The sequence below is a fragment of the Carettochelys insculpta genome, chromosome 21 (assembly GCF_033958435.1).
Source record: "Carettochelys insculpta isolate YL-2023 chromosome 21, ASM3395843v1, whole genome shotgun sequence".
Taxonomy (NCBI): Eukaryota; Metazoa; Chordata; order Testudines; family Carettochelyidae; genus Carettochelys; species Carettochelys insculpta.
In genome coordinates this window covers 13,744,075-13,763,575 of record NC_134157.1, presented here as the reverse complement: position 1 = coordinate 13,763,575, position 19,501 = coordinate 13,744,075, and the positions used below count along the sequence as shown (strand labels likewise).

General features: G+C 53.2%; 1 protein-coding gene across 1 annotated transcript; it reads right to left on the bottom strand.

Annotated features, from left to right (window-relative positions):
* Window positions 1-5,667: 5,667 nt before the first annotated feature.
* On the bottom strand, window positions 5,668-19,173 carry PRDM12 (PR/SET domain 12). Its single transcript, XM_075015623.1, has 5 exons — window positions 18,963-19,173; window positions 18,104-18,294; window positions 15,487-15,642; window positions 9,272-9,383; window positions 5,668-6,050 (listed from the first exon to the last, which is right to left on the bottom strand). The coding sequence occupies exons 1-5, from the start codon at window positions 19,171-19,173 to the stop codon at window positions 5,668-5,670; spliced, it is 1,053 nt and encodes a 350-aa protein (XP_074871724.1).
* Between the last annotated feature and the right edge of the window lie 328 nt (window positions 19,174-19,501).

Below are 19,501 nucleotides of genomic sequence, written 5' to 3'. Positions count from 1 at the left end.
TTACCATTGTGGGACGTGCATGCGGCTCTCCATATCTTCCATGAGTTGCATCCATGCTATATAATACTACCTATACAGCCCTGAGGCTGTCGTGTGGGCCTCAGGTGTGTGCTCAATGGGCTGCAAGTGGCTGGGGTTGAGCACCCCTGGTGTGACTGAAGCGGCAAGTGTGCGTTATCTTCATGTAGACAGGAAAAGGAATGTATATGAAGAAACTAATTTTTACTAAAAACAAACTCAGCTGTTGTCATTCACACAGTCATAGTGTCACTTAGGGATTTAAACGAGAGCTCAGGCCCACGGCCACCAGCCAATGATTCCCACTGCATCAAGCCTAAAAGCAGCACAAGCTTCCATCTGGTAAGCTAAATTATTTTCTCCACTTGAGTGGATGGCTATATCAGACAACAGCTGTTATTATGGTTAAATATTTGCACTGTAGTAGCATCCCCAGGGCCCTTTCAGGATAGGGTTGCCATAGAGCCAGGCACATAGGAGAAGAAACTGGTACATGTTGGTAAGAATTGGATCATCATAATCCTTTCTGCCATTCACCAGCTGTCCTGAATCACAGAGTCTCCTTTTACCCCACAGTGGTGTTACTCCTAACAGCCCTGGGGGTCAGAGAGAAAGAACCCAATCCACACATTCCAAAGAGAAGCTAAAGAGGGATGTAGTGCTGTCTTGTATTAGACCTGAGCCTGCAAAGAGTTCCACTTGTGTTACCCTCATGTATCCTAAGCAATCATATTGCTAGCTCCATGACCAGGGAGGACAGGAAGTGATTAGGATAATGCCTGTTGGGGTTATCAAAATCAGAATGTTTGTACTGTCTCTAGAATAGCGTAGGCTGTAAACAGAGCCGGTTTAGGACCATGGACACAAGCAAATCTTGCTCTGTGATTTGTGGGTTGTGTTTGTCCTTACAGGTCAGTTAATTCCACAAGGAGGTGGGGATAGTCCTGTGTACCTCTTTGTTAAGTTCAGCAGGAATCTGTAATCATCAGTCATCATCATCGTGAGTATCAGAGGGGTAGCCATATTAGGCTGTAGCCGCAAAAACAACAAGTTGTCCTGTGGCACTTTACAGACTAACAGAATTTTTGGAGCATAAGCTTTTGTGGGCAAAGACCTGCTTCATCAGATGGAATGCTTGTGGGATGTGGATACAGATGGGATACTTATGCTCCAAAAAAATCTGTTAGTCTATAAAGTACCACAGGACTTATCATCATCATCATGATGCTCCCATTACACCATTGGGCAATGAAGGAGCTCCTCCACTCCTTTCTGTTTTGGGCAAGTCCTTCTGTGGTTCCCCAGCTGTGCCCCAGTTTTTTCAACTGCCATAGCTTGTTGCTGTGCTGTTTTGGAGCAGTCTCGTTTTCACCTGCCTGCAGGTCTCCATTTTATTCCTGTTCTAGTGCTGAATTGAGTGTCCATCTGAAGCACTTGGCCAATACATCTCCATGGCCTCTCGGCCATGCTGTTGCTCATATCGTCTTGGGTGCATCGTGTGGCTAGAACTTGGTTTCAGATTGTTTTAGGCCCAAAGACATGGAGGATTTTTCTCGGTGGCAGGCTGTGTTGAATGAAGACAGTCTGCAAATGTCATCCTTTCTCACTCCCCAGCCTTCTGACTATAAAGGCGTGTTGAAAGTATACAGCACTGATGAATCTTGAGATTGGTTTTGGTGTTGTATTTTGATGATTTCCAGACAGCCTATAAGCTCCTGATATGTTCCTGGCTTTCCAGGTGTTCTGGCTCATTCTACCATCCTGGCTGATGGAAGTGCCCAAATAGGTGAATGGTTCTGTGCTGGTGAGACCATGATTCTCTCGCCACGCAGGTGATGGTGAGGCAATATTAAAGGTCAAGACTGATATCCATCTTATTGAAGCTGATTTGCTGTCCATTTCGCTTGCTGCAGGTGTTGATATGTGATAGGAAAGCAAAATTATCTGCAAAATCCAGGAGTTCAAGGGATGTAAATGATCAGCCTATGGCACATTCTGTGGGCATATAGAATCTTTCTTCATATAAGCAACATCATCAAACACTTCTATTTCAACTTTTCTGTATTGGGCGGTGTTGATCACAGTGAGCGCCACATGACATTAAAACAGGAGTACATCACAAATGTCTCATATCTGCAATCCTCTTCCGAATCACCACTGAAGACAATATTGATGAGGATTCAACTGAGTAAGGCAACGTGCAAAAGACATGCCAAGATTAAATGGACACCCTTCAAGGCCTGCTCTTCGCATAAGATCTCACGCTCGTCACATCCTCAGCCTCGTATACAAGGAGTTACTTGTAATGAATGAAAGTTGTGATTCAACACCCTGTGCTCTCATACATACGAGCACCTTGCATCTCAGGCTCTGCGCAGCTGCGTGTGCATAAACTGATTTTAAAACATGCAAAAAAATCATCTTTTAAGATGCAGTGATGGTTCTTGAAAATAATATATAAGGACTGATCAATAAGTTATGCTCAATACAAAGTGTATGAAATAGATTCTAGATTTAAGACCAGCAAAAGTTTTCATCATCTAGACCAGGGGTCTGCAACCTGAGGCTCCAGAGCTTCATGCAGCTATTTAAGGATTTCTTTGTGGCTCCCAACGCTATAATTGCAAAGTTTAAAACACACACACACACACACAAAACCCTTCTGATTATTTTTGATAAACAGTGAACATCTAAAAGCCCAACAATGAATAGCTTATATCTAAATAGCAAACTATATGTGACCTCAAAACATTGGGTAACTCCCCTTTTAATATATGCAGTGCGTTGTGGGATATGATACTGCATCTGTGTTTTGATTGTGCTGCTAATAAAAAGTCTTATTTCTGAAGAGGAAAAGGAAGCTCATGGCATTCCTGCTGTGAAGGGCAATACGCATTTCAAGAAAGAAACCTGAAATTAAACATGAAATAAAATTGTCAGAATTAAAGTGGGGTTGGAATGGCTTCAAAAAAGAGCAAAATCGAAGCTGAAAATAGCAAATTTCAAACTGAATGGACCCAGTCCTTCACATTTATATGCAGTTTGGCTGGGATCCCTTTGTGTCTCATTGCAGTGAGAAATTTAACAACAAAAAATGAAACCCCAAGAGACTAAGTTTGTGAACAGCTTTCAGTAAACATGTACTGCATTACAACCCATTGTGTGTGTTGTTCTTAAAATAGGGGTTACCAAAAATACAGTCTGACTTTATTTATTAAGGACCGTCTCATATTCATATGAATTGAGGCTCTTGAATAATTGATTTTTTTTTACTGAATTTGGAAAAAAGACTCTTGCTATTTTGGTTGCCGACCCTTGATCTAATCTGACCTGCTCTAACACAGGCCACAGAATTTAACCTGGGGATTCCTGCTTCAGGCCCACACCTTCAGTTGAACTGGAGTATATCTTTTGGAAAGGCATTCAATCTTGAGTGAAAGACTATGAGTGATGGAGAAAATACAACTTTCACGGTAAACTGTTCCAATGATGGATAATACAGCAGCTAAATCTCTTTTTCATTTCACTCAAACGCAAGCGAGGATCCTGAAAACAATAAGGCAGTGAAAAGATGCAAATTATAAATGACACCTGCTAGCAGAAGCTCCGCTAGCCCTTTCCTAAAACCGACGTTATGCTTTCCTAGAGCAAGTGGAGAACAAAATCCCCCAGACGAATAACCTTCTAAATGATAAATGTTCCAAGTCATTTTTATTTAGAATACAAGCGAGAGAGGTACAAATGTATTTACAGCTGTGTACATATACCATCAAATAATATATAATATCAAAGTTTTGTAAATAATGTTTTACATTAATATTTACAAAGGTAAAGTGACAATCGCTTTCTGGAAGTAAAACACAATTTGTGAAAACTTTATACTTCTTATACTTATAATTAATAATATTATAATAGTTTTTTTTTAAAATTTTATTTCACATCCCACTCCTATTGGGGTCATAATGGTGGTGGGACTCAAGGGGACACTCCTGGCTGGGTTCTGGGTGTGGTTTGGCCAAAGGAATTACTTCTCTCTGGTCTCCAGAGGGCAGTAGAGATAAGAGTTTAATAGTCTCTAAAGGCTCCATGAGCCCTAGCTCTAGAGATGGAGAAGGAACACCCATGCAATGTGAGAGGTGGCTGTGGTTAGGTTAGCTGTGTGTGGGCAGAGGGGTTTGGAGGGGACACTCCTAACCAGCCCACCTCACATACAACCTGGTAAAATGCTTTTCTTGACTTGCATGATTCTCCAGTTCCTGAGCATGTGATGGGGCAAATTTTCACCCTCAGCCTGATGCTACAATTGCCACAAGGCAAGCCCATGTGGGTGCATGGGCAGAACCTCAGATCTCCGGCCTGTGTGCAGCTCCAGAGCTCTTACCTTGTGTACAGCTTAGTCATGATAGACAGGGAGTGCGGTTTTCCAGACAGTGTTGAAGACTCTTGAAGATTGTGCACTGACAGGCTTGAGTCTGTGGAAACTTACAAGAGATCCTTCCCACTGGTGCGAGCTCTGGCATGGCAGACTAGCCACGCCCGGGACGTTGTGGACCAGCTGAACAGGCATGGGGACCAGCTGGGGGTCTATCATGGTCTCCAAACCTAATGCACATGGTGGCAAAAAGAGCTTGGTCCCATGATCTTTGCCAGTACGTTGCTTCTCCCAGCACTAACCTCAAAACAGGGCTTTGTAAATTTCCCCAGTGCAACCACAGATTTGAGGCCCAAATCAACATTGGTGTAAGCAGGCACAGCTGCACTGATTTCAATGGCACAGCACTCACCCCCACCAGTGAGGACTCTGCCCTTCCAGCTGCACTAGCTTAAACAGAAGGGAAAGCAATTTGTGCTCTTTTCCTCCAACTGAATGAAACACAAAAGCCCTCGGCAACGTTTCCCAAACCAGCAATTGTGGCTCTTTTCCCCACCCCATCTATGGGTGCCTTCCCATTAGGGTTCATGCTATTTTTCATTTGCAATGCATTTGCCCTCCCAAATGCATTTAGGCCACTCATTGCCTGATGCCAAACACTAGGGACAATGAAAACCAAGACTTCAAGAGTTCTTCAAAAAGATAACTAGATAAATTCATGGGGGACAGCTCCATCAATGGCTATTAGCCAGGATAGGTAGGAATGGTGCCCCCAGCCTGTGTTTGTCAGAAGCTGGAAAAATGGATGACAGGAGAGGGATTGCTTCTGTGATTGCCTGTTCCGTTCACTCCCTCTGGGGCATGTGTCATTGGCCTCTGTCGGAAGACAGGATATTGGGCTAGATGGACTTTTGGTTTGACCCAGTGTGGCTGTTCCTATGTAGCTTGTCCCACAGCCTCCCCTAGGGTTGGAGCCCTGATCCTCTCTGCTCCAGATTAATCAGCAAGGAGAAGATGCACTGATGGGATCGGGGCCTGGCATCATGTCTTGCACTGGGACTGTAATATACTAAGCCCCAAGGGAATGGCAATGCTTTAACGGTGGTGCCACTTTCTCAGCAAACTGGTTAATGAAGAAATCGGCCTTGCCCTGTCCTCACTGCCTCCCCCCTCCCCACCTTCCCCAAGGGCTGATGCCAACAAATTCCTCAGCAGTACCCGTGCCAGTCTACCCTAGCCGTTAACGGCTGCCCGAGACCTGGCCTTTCAACAGTGGCTCACAGCACCATTGTGGGTATGTGGTGTGCCAGGGAGGCAGGGTGGGGCCCAGGCAAGGCCGGGGAGTGGGACTGCAGTGAGGCGTTGGGAGGTCGGTGCCTGGCGCTCTTCTGGTGGGCCCGGAGTCCAGCCAGCTGGGAGTAGGCACTTTGGCAGACCTGGCACTTGTAGGGGCGCTCGCCGGTGTGCAGTCGCACGTGGTTGCGGAGGGTGGAGGACTGGCTGAAGCGGCGGTTGCAGAAGCGGCAGACGAAGGGCTTGTCCAGGGTGTGGATGCGCATGTGGGAGCGCAGGTTGCTGCGGGAGTTGAAGCCGCGGTGGCAGATCACGCACCGCATGCGGCCGGCTGTGCTGGCGCCGCTCTCCGCTGTGTGGAAGTCCTCTGCGTAACAAACAACACAAGGGATCAGCCACAGCTCTGCAAGCGGAATGGGATCGCAGGACCTGGGCAATTCAGTCCCTTCCTTATGCCTGTTAGGCGACTTCGTGGCACCTGGCATTCGCCAGGTTATGGCACTTTCAATAAAGGAAGAGGCCCCTTGGTGCGTGGCAACAACTCAGGAGCAATGCCCTTGTAGCAGGCAATGAATCGGTAATCAATAACCATCACTATTATAAGCAAGGTGCAATTCTACTGCATCAGCCCTCTAAGGACCTCCAAGCACTTTGCAGGCATTGACTGATTACATCTCCTGCCCACCTAGGCAGCGTTCCCTGGAAGCTGAGTGCTTGGGCAGCTGCCCAGGAGACATTCAGGTACTGCCCAGCTGATTAGCAGAGCGCCCACAGCCGGCAGCCTGCATTTCTACTGGTGGTGCACATCTGCACATGCCTTGGTGCACATAACAAAAGTTATTCCGCTCATGGATGGAACATGCATGGAAAATAATTTATTGGGTGATGAGCTTTCATGGGACAGACCCACTTCTTCAAATTCAGTGGGTCTGTCCCAGGAAAGCTCATCACCTAATAAATTATTTTGTAAGTCTTTAAAGTGCGACTGGACGGCTTTTTTGTTTTGATAGAACACAGATTAACATGGCTCCCTCTCTGTCACTGCTCATGGACGGAACATGTGAGAGGGAACCCTGCAGCGGGGAGGTCGGTATCACTAGTTCAGTTTTAGAGACCAGGAAACTGGGCATGGGTCTGCTCAGTGACTCACCCGCAGTGAGAGCCAGTTGGAGATAGGAGCCATGTGTCCTAACTGCTAGATTCTCTGCTGTTTTCCGACTTTGAGAGCTGGGCCTGGGCCACGCTAAGATGTCGCCCAAGGACTGGGCAAGTCAACATTCAAAGGGAATAGCTTAACTTCAGAGATGGGCTGGGTGTCAAAAAAGAAAAAAAAAAAAAAAAAGAAAATGGCTCATTTCCACCCAGCCCTTATTGGGATGTTTGTCCCCCTCACCAAACCACTGTGCACAGCACGGTGCTACTCTGGAGGAGTTGGCGGGTGGAGCAGCAGGGGACTGGGCTCAGGAGCAATGGCAGAGCTGGGCTCAGCAGCACAGCCAGGGAGCAAGTTTGCACAGCCTCCGTCTGCACATGCCTGGCCCTGGGCAGTGCTTGCCAACCTGCACAGACCCCAGCACCGGCATCCCAAAGAGCAACAGCAATGCCCTGTTGGGGGGCGCAGGGCTTTGAAACGAGGAGCGGCTGCCCCTGGAATTCAGCACACGCCAGCTCCGGAGACACCAGGAACCCTGGGGCATGTTTGTCTGGATTTGGGGACAAAGCCCCTCCAGCCCAGCTGAGCTCTGCTCTGCCTCACAGCGTCTGCACATGACCTGCTCCTCTTCCCATTAACTCAGGGGGAGCGCGATCAGTCCTATCCATCTCCTCCCACTGGGTCTCCACGGCCCTTAACAAGATGCCCAGGGCAGCCTGAAGAGCTCTGCGCCCACGGCAGGGCCCAGGTGTTTGGAAGAGCTCACACTAGCTGCCCATGGGGAGCCGAGCTCTTTCGCAAACCCAGCCGGGTCACAACGGTGGTTGAGCCCTAAGGACAACTGAGCCTCAACAGCATGGGCCGGGCACTTGGCAGCTGGGCTCGGAGCTCTTCTGCAGCCCTGCCCCCTGCATGAAAAAGCAGCCACCTTGGCAGAGGGGGGACGTCAGGGACACTGGGGCTGAGCCCCTCCTTGTCTGCTCGGGCCTGGGCTCCATGCGGCAGGAGCACCTTTTGGAAGGTGACTCGGAAGCAGCTGCCCAGAGCAGGCTGCGTGGGCCTCCCGGTCTCTCATTCTGCAGCCTATTGGACCTGGAGAGCTAAACTCCCTCCTTTCCAGCTCATTCGCTCACTCCCCTTCTCCATCTGCCCCAGTGGCAGAACAAGCAGAGAAGGAATCCCAGACGAGGTAAGGGCCCCCCGTTATGAGACCTTGGGAGAAGCGGTCTGAACGGGGCCAGTGATGGGGCTGTACAGCTTGGGGAAATCCGGGCCTGGGCACTTTGCCTCTGCAAGGGTGGGGTGCTGAGTCAGCACTTTTTCTTTCCTGCCTGCCTGCCCACTCCACTCCCTTCTTGCGGGAGTGATGAATGGAGGGCTCCCTCGCTGCAGGAGATTGGAGACAATGGGCCTTAGGGGCCCTGCAGGCAAAGCTGTGCTAGCCCTGGGCAAGCCAGCATGGAAGAGGTAATGCTGTGACTCACTGATGTCTCTGGCACAGTTTTGGGGGAGCCCCTTGATCCTTATGAACTAAGAAGCCTTTGTTCTGTAGTGGGGCTCCGGGGGTCCCAAGAAGAAAAGTACAGAGCTCCTCCCGCCCCCAAACATCCACTAGGGCAGTTTTGGGGACCCTGGTGGTATAAAGGGGGAGCACAGAAAAGTGTCAGCCCTGCCAAAGGCCCCAGGAGCTTTGCTACAAGGAAAGCCTGGAGAGAACAGCAGGATAACAGAGCCCCGAGCCACTCAAACTCAGCCTCATTGCTGTTACAAAGGGCTCATACAATGAGTTATTACTAGTCATTATCTGCCAAGCACTAGAGTAAAAAGTGTCTCTGGTTGGAGTGAAGCTGACTCATGCCAGCTGAGGAGCAAGTCCAGACTGTGCAGATACCTCGGGAGAAACGGGCCTGCGACTTTACAAGGCCAAATGGTTAAGGCACTGCAGAGAGCAGTGAGTGAGACAGCTCAGAGCCGAGAGCTGGGCCCCTCCTGCAGAAGAACAGCCGGTTGAGAACACTCTCAACGCTCTGGTCCCTTCCCTGCTCCTCTTCACTGAGGTCAGCCCGCATGGGCGGACAGTCAATATTCCCGCTAATCTTCCCCATCTGTGTACGGATTTTTCCCATCCATGTGCAGAATGAATTTTTCTATGTGCACCAAGGCAGGTGCAAATCTGCACCACCCGTAGAAACCAAACCCTAACTGTGCGCACTCTGCTAATCAGCTTGGTGGCATTTCAATCTCTCCTGAGTGGCTGCCTGAGGGCCCAGCTTATGGGAACACTGATGACAATACCCTGGTCAGACAAACAGGAGATGACCGGGGGCGAGTTGTCCAGGGATAGCCAGGGGCAGCCAGCACAGCTCCTGGGCACAAAAGGTGGGCAGGGGGATGGGAGCAGATGAGCATCTGTGCCAGTCTCTCGTGCTACATACCGTGCTTATTCTTCTTCTGCTCCTCTTCCAAACCTGGCACGCCCGGGATGCCCAGGAAGGTGTTGTGGGAGTTCCCATACCACACCAGCAGCTCTTGGTCTGGCGGAATCATCTGCAGGGAAAGAAAATACAAACACAGTGAGTGTGGGGAAGAGATTTTTCCACCCTCGATCCTAGTTGGAGCCAGAGGCTTCCATCAACTCTGAGGGCAAAACCCATCTCAGGGGTTACGGCAGAGAGAATCTGGCAGCAGGAATCTGGAGCGAATCCAAGCAGGACCCTGGAACAGAGAGGTAAAAGATGGGAAATAAGGCACATGATTAGATCTGCCCGTGACATCCAGACACCCTAATTCCAGTATCCAGCCTGAGCGGGGCAGACAGCCCGTGGACTGGACTGTCCAGGAGAGTGCTGCTGTGACTGAAAACCAGACTGAGACTGAGCCTGATAAACAGGCCAGACGGCTCCCTCTGGTTTCAGTGATGGGAAAGCGGTGGCATTATCTCAGATGCCTCAACTGAGCTCCGAGCCCCATTGTGCTAGGTGCTGTACTTCCACAAAAGGAATGACAGGCCCTGTCCCCAAAGAGCTTGCCAGCTGTACAGCCAAGCAAGACAAAGGGTGGGGCAACTGCGGCAGATAGCAATGAGCTGATGCTGCTTCTAAACAGTTCATCACAGATCTACTCCTGAGCAGAGATCTCCCCCCGTGGGAGGGGAGGGGGAAGATCCATCAGGGAGCCAGGCGCGGCTCTGTACTGCACTGAGCCCAGCGGCTGCTCCGTCTTACACCAGCCGAGAGGCACCCACAGGTGCCTGTTGGTCAGGAGGAGAGAAATATCTAGTGGTGCTTTTTAAGCAAGGACGTGGCTCAGATGGGAAGTGCACATGCAGTAGCAAAGGGCTCGGCTCACTCAGGGCATGGTCAGAGAAGAGCCAGTCCATTAGGTAAAGGAAAGGTTTGCACACCTCCTGCTAAGGGGCAGCTGGTTTACTGGGAAGATTAGTCTAAATTCTGCTTAGATTCTAAACTCTTTGGGAGCAGAGACAGGCTTTTTGGTCTATATTTGTACAGCACCCAGCACAACAGGCTCCTACATTGCGCCACTACTACAGCAATAATAAACAACACTACAGCCAGGTTTTTAATGCCTGTAGCAGTTCAGTGCAACAGGCTGAGTATTCTGTTCCAGCCCCAAGGACACTTCAGAAGCCAGCTTTGAAAGCAGCTCTCTCGTATTATTTATATTGGTGTTCAAAATCAGTTTATCTTCTTGTGCCCTTCATTTTTTCCAGTGTGTCTCAGGTCTGGGAGCGGACAGTGCAAACCTGCATTGTAGCAATCAGGGGCCTGCTGGGGATTTTGGCACCAGGGAAGCAGTCTGAAAACGTAGAGTAAGTAAATTCTCTTCTGCTAAAATGACCAACCAAGAACAAATGAATCAGGCTGGCAGGTAGAGCGGTGTCATTAGGTTTCAGAACCAACACCCAACTGAGCTGAACGAGGCAATTTTCACTGGTCAGCTACTAGTTCAATCTGTCAGACACAGTTGCACGGCATCACACCTGCTTTGTGCTTGTAGCCTCCCTTTACAGACCCTGCATTACAGAGTTCATTAAAATAATTATAACAAGAAAAGCCCAGCTTTTGCAATGGACATTTGCAGCCACAGAATCACTGAGTCTATAGGGGCCTGTTCATAATGGCCATGATTCAGCACAGCACTTGAGCATGTGCTTAACATGAAGCATAAGAGAAAACACACGTGCTTAATGATGAATAGTGACCTCGCTATGGATTGGATCGTATGAACTTGGAAACAAAAGGTAGGTGTCACTTACTGGCATGTCTTTGAACGTTTTCTGTCTCTTTGAAAACTAGTCACTTTTAATAGAAGAGAATAAATGGAACAGGAGGAGTGAACTTGGGGGGGGAGTATGCGGCACTGGCTGTATGTACTGGTGTGGATGAGGGCAGAAGTGCGTGTGTGTGTGTGCGCGCGTGTGCGCGCACGCGCACAGAAATGTGTGTGCCTGCAGGCACCGAGGCAATCTGAGTCAGCCCCATCGATCACGCAGCCTTCCCATCAAAGGTGGAAACTCAGTGTCTCAGCCTCACGCCCCAGCTGCTGCAGCAAGACACAGCCAAGGAAGATGAAGAAGGATGAGGAAGTGGGAAGAAAGAGCAGCAGGCGATGAGAGAAAGAAAAATTCAACAAGCCGATAAAGGGCATGAATGACAAAAAGGCCCCCAGGCAGCCTGCCTTGTGGCAGGGAAGGGGCAAAGATGCAGTGGGTCATTTCTGGAATTGGTTTAACTGTGTGGGTGATATTTGGGCACAACAGCAATGGATCTGCATGAAAACACAGGCACTGCATAGCTCCGTGTGCTGGAAAAAGAGACAAGTACGTGTGTAGACCCGCAGAGAGAGTGGAAAGAGGGAGACGTGGGTGGGACGAAGAGTGCGTATGTGAGCATGGGGATGAGAAAGATGACTGTGTGTGTGTTTGTGTGATAAAACGGCTTTTTCAGAACCTCAGTTCTTTGTCTAGTCCCACATCCCACCGCTGCTGCTTTCCCAAAAAACTGATGCTCTTTTCTAATGAGGCACAATTGCCTCTGAAAGGATGGCTCTCTGCGGCACTATTGCAAAGATTAGATTGGCATTTACGAGGACTCTATCTTATGGACCCAATTCTGCTGCCTTTACGAGATTAGCCCGGGTGTCTGTTGACGGGAGTCAGCTCTACAGGATTGGGCTCTTACTTCCATCTCTACAGAATCACTCTGTGCTGACGTTAACCTTAGTCCTGGCATTGGTTTTTCATTTTAAACCCACGTTTGGATTGCGTGAGGTGACAGGGTGGTGACTAGAGGATAGCCTCAGTCACTGTTTAGAGACACTTTATTTGTCCTACCATAACTCACCAATAGCTGTGATTTAAAGGGTTCGTAAATTACATTTGGTGCTTGAGTAGCACCTTCTTTTGGTATTTCAAAGGGAGAAAAGCAGGCAATATAGCCGGGCTCATTCAGGTCCTGTGCACAGACAGGGATGTTTGCAAGAAATAACCTATGTTTTTTAAAATGAGTTTTGGTACAGGGAGCAGAATAGAGACAACAGATCCAGCCTCCTCTAGCAGGTTCGTCAAAGGAGTCTAAGGATATATCCAAACAAATCTGACAAAGTGGATCGCACCCATGAAAGCTCATTACCTAATAAATAAAATTGTTAGTCTCTAAGGTGCTACAGGACTGCTTGTTATTTTTCCTGAAGCTACAGACTAACCTGGCTACCCCTCTGAGATCAGAGTGTAGTCTGCTGGGTGAAAATCCCCCCCTCCCAGAAACTGATACCTCGGTAAATATTTATCCCAACGCGGGCTGATCCGGCATTCTTTGTGGCGCTCCAAATGCCTAATGATTTCAAACAGACTAAACAGAGCAACAGGAGCTGACTTCAGAGCAGGGGCACCTGTGGCACGGTGTGCGTACAATGGGTACCGGACTCCGCAGCAAAGAAGGAATTCAGGATCCGACCCAGCCCCAGCTATTAAATCTCTGATCTCATCCATTTCCCTCCCTCTTTCTTTCAAAACAAAATTCTTCGTTAACCCCATCTCCATCGCGCACTGTTGGGTAATCCTAGCGATCCTGTGTTATTTAGTTGACCGGGACTAAGAACAGCCACACACAGCTACTACTTCACATGCCACTTGATGTCTGGATCCCGGCCGTACCACCGTGTGATGGGCTGCCACGTTTAACTGTCTGACATTTATTTCCTTTGTCAATTGGAGTCACAAACTCTTACATTATCTTGATGTGTTTTTTGTGCTCTAGAAGAACTGAACAATAGCGTGCTGGTGTGTGTAGAATCATGGATGCAGACATACAAGCAGTATGAACTGCGTATTACTGTGTGTCTGTATCAGATGTTACCTACACATATGTATATGGATCTATCTTCATTAATACACACACGTAGTAGAGGTGATATAAAAAGAGAACAGCTCTATAGTCTAAGAATGATCTGTATTATACTATTAGTCTATTTTACCACGTGGTACAAAAACAACAATTAAAAGCAGTTAAACGCCCTGTCCAATGTACAGCCTCTCCTGCGGCTCGTCCAGAGGAATAAGGCGTTTTGGATCCGTTCTACATAAAAACCTGAGCTGTAATTTTTCTGTGAGGCACAGAAAGCCCCGCATGTGCAGCATGCTACCTAAGAATAATCCCTAAAACTTGTGGGCCCTGGATTGACGCAGGTGAGCTGGGGACAGGTTCTAGCATCGGGCAGGACCTGATGCTGCAGAGGGTGGGTTACAAATGCTCAAGGCACCTGCTACAGAAAAGGAACAATTTTCTCTCTCTTTACCAACCTATTTGACTTGCCTCATTTACCTCCAGGGTAAACTATGGGCCCGACTGTGCTGTCCCTATGCCAGCTGCTCCTATCTGAAATTGTACCTTCCGGCCTATAGAGTACACAATTGGGATCCAATAATTTTCCTTCTAAATCTCACACAAGGGGTGATCAGTAACGTGGTGGGGATGATGGTCACCCTCCAGCAAAGCATGTGCTTCACCTTTAGGAGCATGCAGGGCCCTGGAAACCAAAATGGGACTGTGCATGTGCATACAGCAATTGCATGTTCTGCTTGTTGAAGACCAATATGCCCTGCACTACGCAGGGAGTCCCTTGTATTTTCCATCCCACTAGCACACTCAAGGTGCAGTTGTCCTAGCCTGGATCCCCGGCAGGGGCTCTGTTGGCTACACGTGGCAAAACGTGTGCTCATATTCGTCTCCCAGCAAAGAGCGTGTCCAGCACTGAGTGAATGCAATCCTATTCCTGGAGCATTTATTATCCCAGATTCACTGCTGGAGTCGTGCCAGAGCTAATCTGATCGTAGCATGAGGTTGGATGCAATGGGACCTTCTCACCCCTGCACCCACCCGGGGCCCTTCATCAGCCAACATCCCTTTCATCCTAACTGCAGCCACTTGAACTCCAACTGCTTCCCTGCTCTGCAGGCAGGACCCACTGTCCACTCCAAGTTATCACCCCAGCTAGGTTCAGGGGAGGTGAGGGCTTCCTCCCAGAATGCTCCCAGTTCCGATACATCTCACTTCCCAAAGACTTTCCATGGGATGGTCAGGACCTGCTGGGCCCTCCTCCCAGCTCGTCTCTCTCTGCAGAGCACTTGGGGTATGGGACATGTGACCTTTGGCTCTGGTAGGACTGGGTGCTCCAAGGCCTGTGTGGGCATCTCATGAGCCCTGGCTGGCTGTCGCTTGGGCACCCTGGCTGTGTGCTGCCTGGAAGGGCCTGTCCCATTTCAGCAATGAAAGATGGCTAACCCTTGCCCCTGCATGCAGCCGTACATCGCGCCACTTCCAAGAAGCAGGATCAGGGCCTCCTTCTGCCGGGCGCTGCACCGACACCGACAAATACTCCATCCCTGCCTCAAAGACCTTGCGACTGAGCACCACTGACCAGAGACTTGGGATAGGCCAGCTCCAAAAAGGCACCTCCGGGAGGCATGTTTTATCCATGCAAAGCGCCCAGGGAAGTCAATGGGTGCGTGGGCCAACTTGCAGGGCTGGGGATCTCTGGCTTTAATGCAAACCCCCAATGCTTTAATCTTAACAAGAAAGTAACCCGTCTGCTTTAGGTTAAGCCAACCTGATTCTCATTTGTACCACACGTAGCCCCTGAAGCAGGGCCAAGGAGAGGCAATGGCAGGACCCTGCTCCCATCAGAGGCGATGGCAACAGTCATACGGACTTCAGCGGGAGAAGGAACAGACCCCCTAAGGCTGTCATCTCCGTCCCCCGCACAGGTCTAAGCCCAAGTCTTTGTCTCCCCCACGCCCTCCTGCATCAAGACAACTGAAACTGGGAGAGAAGAACCATCCCTGTTTTCCAGACCCCCCCACTGCCAGCCCACACAGCAGCAAATGGCCTGAGACACCTGCCCTGCCCTGCTCTGCTCTCCTGGGTGTCTGTGTCATTCACCAGCAATGCCACCCTGACCCCTGCTGTTCTCAAGACTGGTTGGATGCCAACAAACTGCCCTCTCTGCCAGCCCCTACCCTTTTCCCGGCTGCCTGACTGAGGCCCGGAAGGCAGAGCCCTGATGGTCAAGGGAGGTTGTGTGACATGGAGAATGCCAGTTCCCTATTGCTCCTCTTCCCAGCCTCCCTTACCTCAATGGCCTTGTAGAAGATGCTGTTCCCTATCTGAATCACTTCCAAGTTCTGCTCCTGCTCGTTCCTGGCGCACTTGATGTAGGTCATCCAGCTGCGGTGGTCTTCTTGGCTGGCATCAATGAAGTACCGGACGGTGCCATCTTCGTTGAAGACCTAGGAGACGAGCAAGAGGGTGGCACATGAAGAGCCTCATGGCTGAAGGCACAGCCCAAGTCCCTTCCACCCTACAGGTATGGGGGTGGCCCAGGGTCTTGTGGGATGGAGGGAGGAGTCAGAGGCCTGTAAAAAAAACCCTCCCACCCACAGAGCCTCACTTGGTCAGGGATGTTCACCCCTGGGGCTATGTGGCAGGTTTGCAATAGGCATGCACAGCTCCTCTTTCAAGGCAGAGAAGCTCCCAGAGGGCCATAGGAGACACACGTCATGGGCATGTGGAGGCAGGCCCGGGCCCTGGCGGTGGAGCTGGCAGGTGCCCATGGCTGCTCCTCTTCAACACAGCACCTGCTGCGTCTGCTCTCACTTGGCAAATCCCATGATCCTTTGGGGGCAGGGATGGGGGGGCAATGAATGCAGGGGGCTGGAACTCATCCGGGGGCCTCACATGCGAGACTAGGCAGGGGAGAGTGTGAGCACTGAGCCCAGCGCTGGATGCTGCTAGCTGCCGTACAAGACCCTGTCGCTGCTGGCTTGCAGAGCTCGGCTGCCCTGGCACAGCCTCCCCCTGCGATACGGCAGTCCTCAGGCCTCACCCCATGGAGAATGCCAGCTGCCATTGGGTCCCGGTGCTGTATACCACAGGCAGGTCAAACCCCCACTCTGGGAAATCTGGCTCCTTCCCTCCACTCAAGTGACCCGCCACAGCCAGGGCCGGGGGAGCTGAACTGGGGGGAACTCTTGGCTCATTTGGATTCCAGCTTTAGTGAATGACCCAAGGGCTGAGGGGAGACCTAGCAAGGGGGAAGGCCCATCCTGAATTGCTGAGGCCAGCAGGAGCTTTGCCTTTGGTGTCAATGGGGCCACGAGCAGGGGCTATGTTAAGAGGCTCGACGTTCAGGCCTTTGCTTGCAGCACACGGCTGTACCGGGGAAGAAGCAACTCCCCAAGCAACCAGTGACTGAAATGCACCAAACCACAGCCAGGTGTAGCATCTGCTTGGATCAAGGGCCCTGGTTCTGACTCATTACACCAGTATAAGCCCACTAAGCTCAGTGGAGTCACTGCTGATTTACATCAGGGTCGTTTGTCCCCAGCCCCCATGTCTGTTCAAAGAAATGATTCCCAGTTTCTGCTGCAGAAACCTCTGGGCTCAGCCCTGCTGCCACAGCGGTACCAGGGCAAGCGAGTCGCAGGGCCTGACGTCTGCAGAACCAGCCCCTTAGGATGGGGACGGGACTTTGCTAGGGGACAACATTATGTGTCAACTTCCCTATTGTTCGTGGGTCCTGCCAGACCCAGGGCTGCCTCACGCTCCTAAGAAACCCACCCCAGGGGGAAAGAAGGTGCCACCAAGTTATGAGCAGCACCGCAAAGCCAGCAGCTTTCCAGGCACTTAACCCCTGGAGCTGAAGGGCCCCAGTCCTGGGTCTGCTGGAGATGGGCAAACTCCCGATGCAGCCTCTGGATTAGCTGGGATCAGGGACAAGGCCCCCTCTCACAGAAAGGACTGCTCCCTGCCAGGCCCCTGCCCTCCCTTCCCCTGCAGGGCCCCAGAGGCCAGCGGAGCTTTGCCCCTGACCCAGCGCCCGGAGCAGCTGATGGAAAAACTTCTTGAGAGTCACTGAGTTGGATCAGGCCCCGGCGTTCCCGAGGACAGGCCCCGAACCACCCTTCCCCTCTCCCCTTACCGTAATCCTCCTAGCCGCCGCCCCAAGCCCTGCTCTTTCCCCATCAGCCGCCTTGTCCCGGGAGAAACGCGGCTCAGCTCAGCCCAGTCCTGCCGTAGCCCCGAGGTGCCGCCTGTTCTCGCGGGGCTCGGCGGAGCTGCTCCGGGCTCGCTTTGCTCCCTTCGGCTGCCCTCACATCCCAGGCGCCCCCCGGGGCTGCCCCGGTCCCGGCTGCTGGCCCGGAGCCCGCGCGCAACCCCGTCCGCTGGGCCAGTCGCTCATCCGCGGCGGCAGGGCGGCGCTGGCGACTCGAGCGCGGGCTCTGGACGGCGGGCCCGGCTATTACAGTAATTAAGTCGCCGAGGCCGGGGCGCGTTCCGCTCTTGCTCCCTGAGCGCGGAGGACTAAGGATCGATCCCCCCGTGCTACCGAAGCCCGGCGGGGGGGGGGGCGGACTTTCTCTAAGGTTCTTGCCCCCTATGGAGACGCTGCGAAGTGAAGCCGCGGCCCGGCAGCGCTCCAGCCTCCCGAGTCCCCGCCGGAGCCCCAGCCCCGCGCTGCGCGGCGGGGAAACTGAGGCACGGCGGAGGCGGGGGTGGCTGGGGCGCCCCGCGCACGGGACAGGCCCCCCAAGGCGCCCCGCGTCCCAGCCCCGCGCTCGGGCTGCCAAAGCCGGCGGCGGGTTGCGCGCCCACGCCCCGGTTGCGCGGGCAGGCGCGGGGGCTGCGGAGGGGCAGGGACTTTCCCCGGGGGGGCAGGGGGAGATCGGGACCCCCCAGCCCCGCCCTTACCTCCCACATGAGGTTGTTGTTCTTGCACAGATCCACGTGCTCGGGCGAGATGACCCTGCCGGTGAAGGGCCCCATCTCGGTGCCGGCCTTGATCCAGGTCTTGGAGAAGATGCCCAGCCCCTCGCCGGGGATGGAACTCTGCGCGATGATCACCTCGGAGGGCAGGACCAGGCTGGACAACTTCTGCACCTCTGCGGGGAGCGGGCAGGTGGAGGAGGCGCCGCACCCGGCCCGCCCCGCCGCGCCCTCCAACGCGCCCGATCCGCGTTCCCCCTGCGGCGGCCGGGGCCCGATCCCAGCCCCGCGCCCGGGCCGGGCCGGCGCCGCTCCGGGGAGAAGAGCCCCCCTTTGGGCTCCTCTCCCGGCCCACTTCCCGGCGGGGCGAAGGGGGCCGGGCGGGGTGTGGGGCCGGCGACGGGCTCGGCCCGCGGCTAAGGACAGCGCCGAGCACGCGGCCCGGGCACCCTGCCAAGGCCCGCGCAGCCCGGCCGGTGCCCGCAGCCCCGGGGGTCCCCGGCTCGGCGGCGGGCGCGGGGTGAAGCGGTGCCGGGGCGGCCCTGCCCCCGAGCGGCGTTCAGGGCCCCTCCGAAGCGCCCGCTGACTCCCAGGGCCGGGCCGGGCTCCAGCGAGCCGGAGCGAGAGAAAAGCGCCGGCCCCGGCGGGGCGAACGAGGCCTGAGGCCGGGGGCGGCGGGGAAGGGGCTCAGGTCAAGCCCGGGTTAAGCGCACGGACGAAACCCCTTCTCCGCCGCCCGCGGCTGGCGCGGGCCGGGCAGCGCCTCGAAGGCCGGGGGAGGCGGAAGGAGGGGGCCCGGCCCGGCCCGGCCCGGCCCGGGGGAGGCTGCGGGGCCGCTACTCACCCCCCGAGAAGGACTGGGCCAGCACCTCCGCCGTGAAGGCCGTCCGGGGGCTGCCCTTCTCCTCCAGCAGCTGCTCGCCCAGCGCGTTGCGCCAGCGGCCGTAGAGGAAGCTGTGCAGAATGTCCGACGTGATCACCTCGGCCAGCGACAGCCCCGGCGGCTTCAGGCCGGGCTTGAGCACCAGCGCCTCGGCGGGCAGCACCGAGCCCATCGTACACCCCCGGCGGGGGCCGCCGCGAGGGGCGCTGGGGGGGGGGGGAGGCGGCGGAGCGCAGCGGAGCGGAGCAGCCCGGGGGCTCCTGCCTCTTCCAGAGCCGGACCTGGCAGATCCCGCCCGGCGGAGCCTTCCCGGCTATATAGGAGCGGCGCTGACCCTCCTAATTGGTTATTAATGACCCCCGACGGCGGCCAGCCGAGCCGAGCCGAGCCCCCTCCCTCCCCCGGGGCGGGGAGAGCCGGCCCCTCCCCTCCCCTCCCCTCCCACCGCCCGCCGGGGGGGGACGGGCACCTGCCCCCCCGACCACACCGCAGCTCGGACG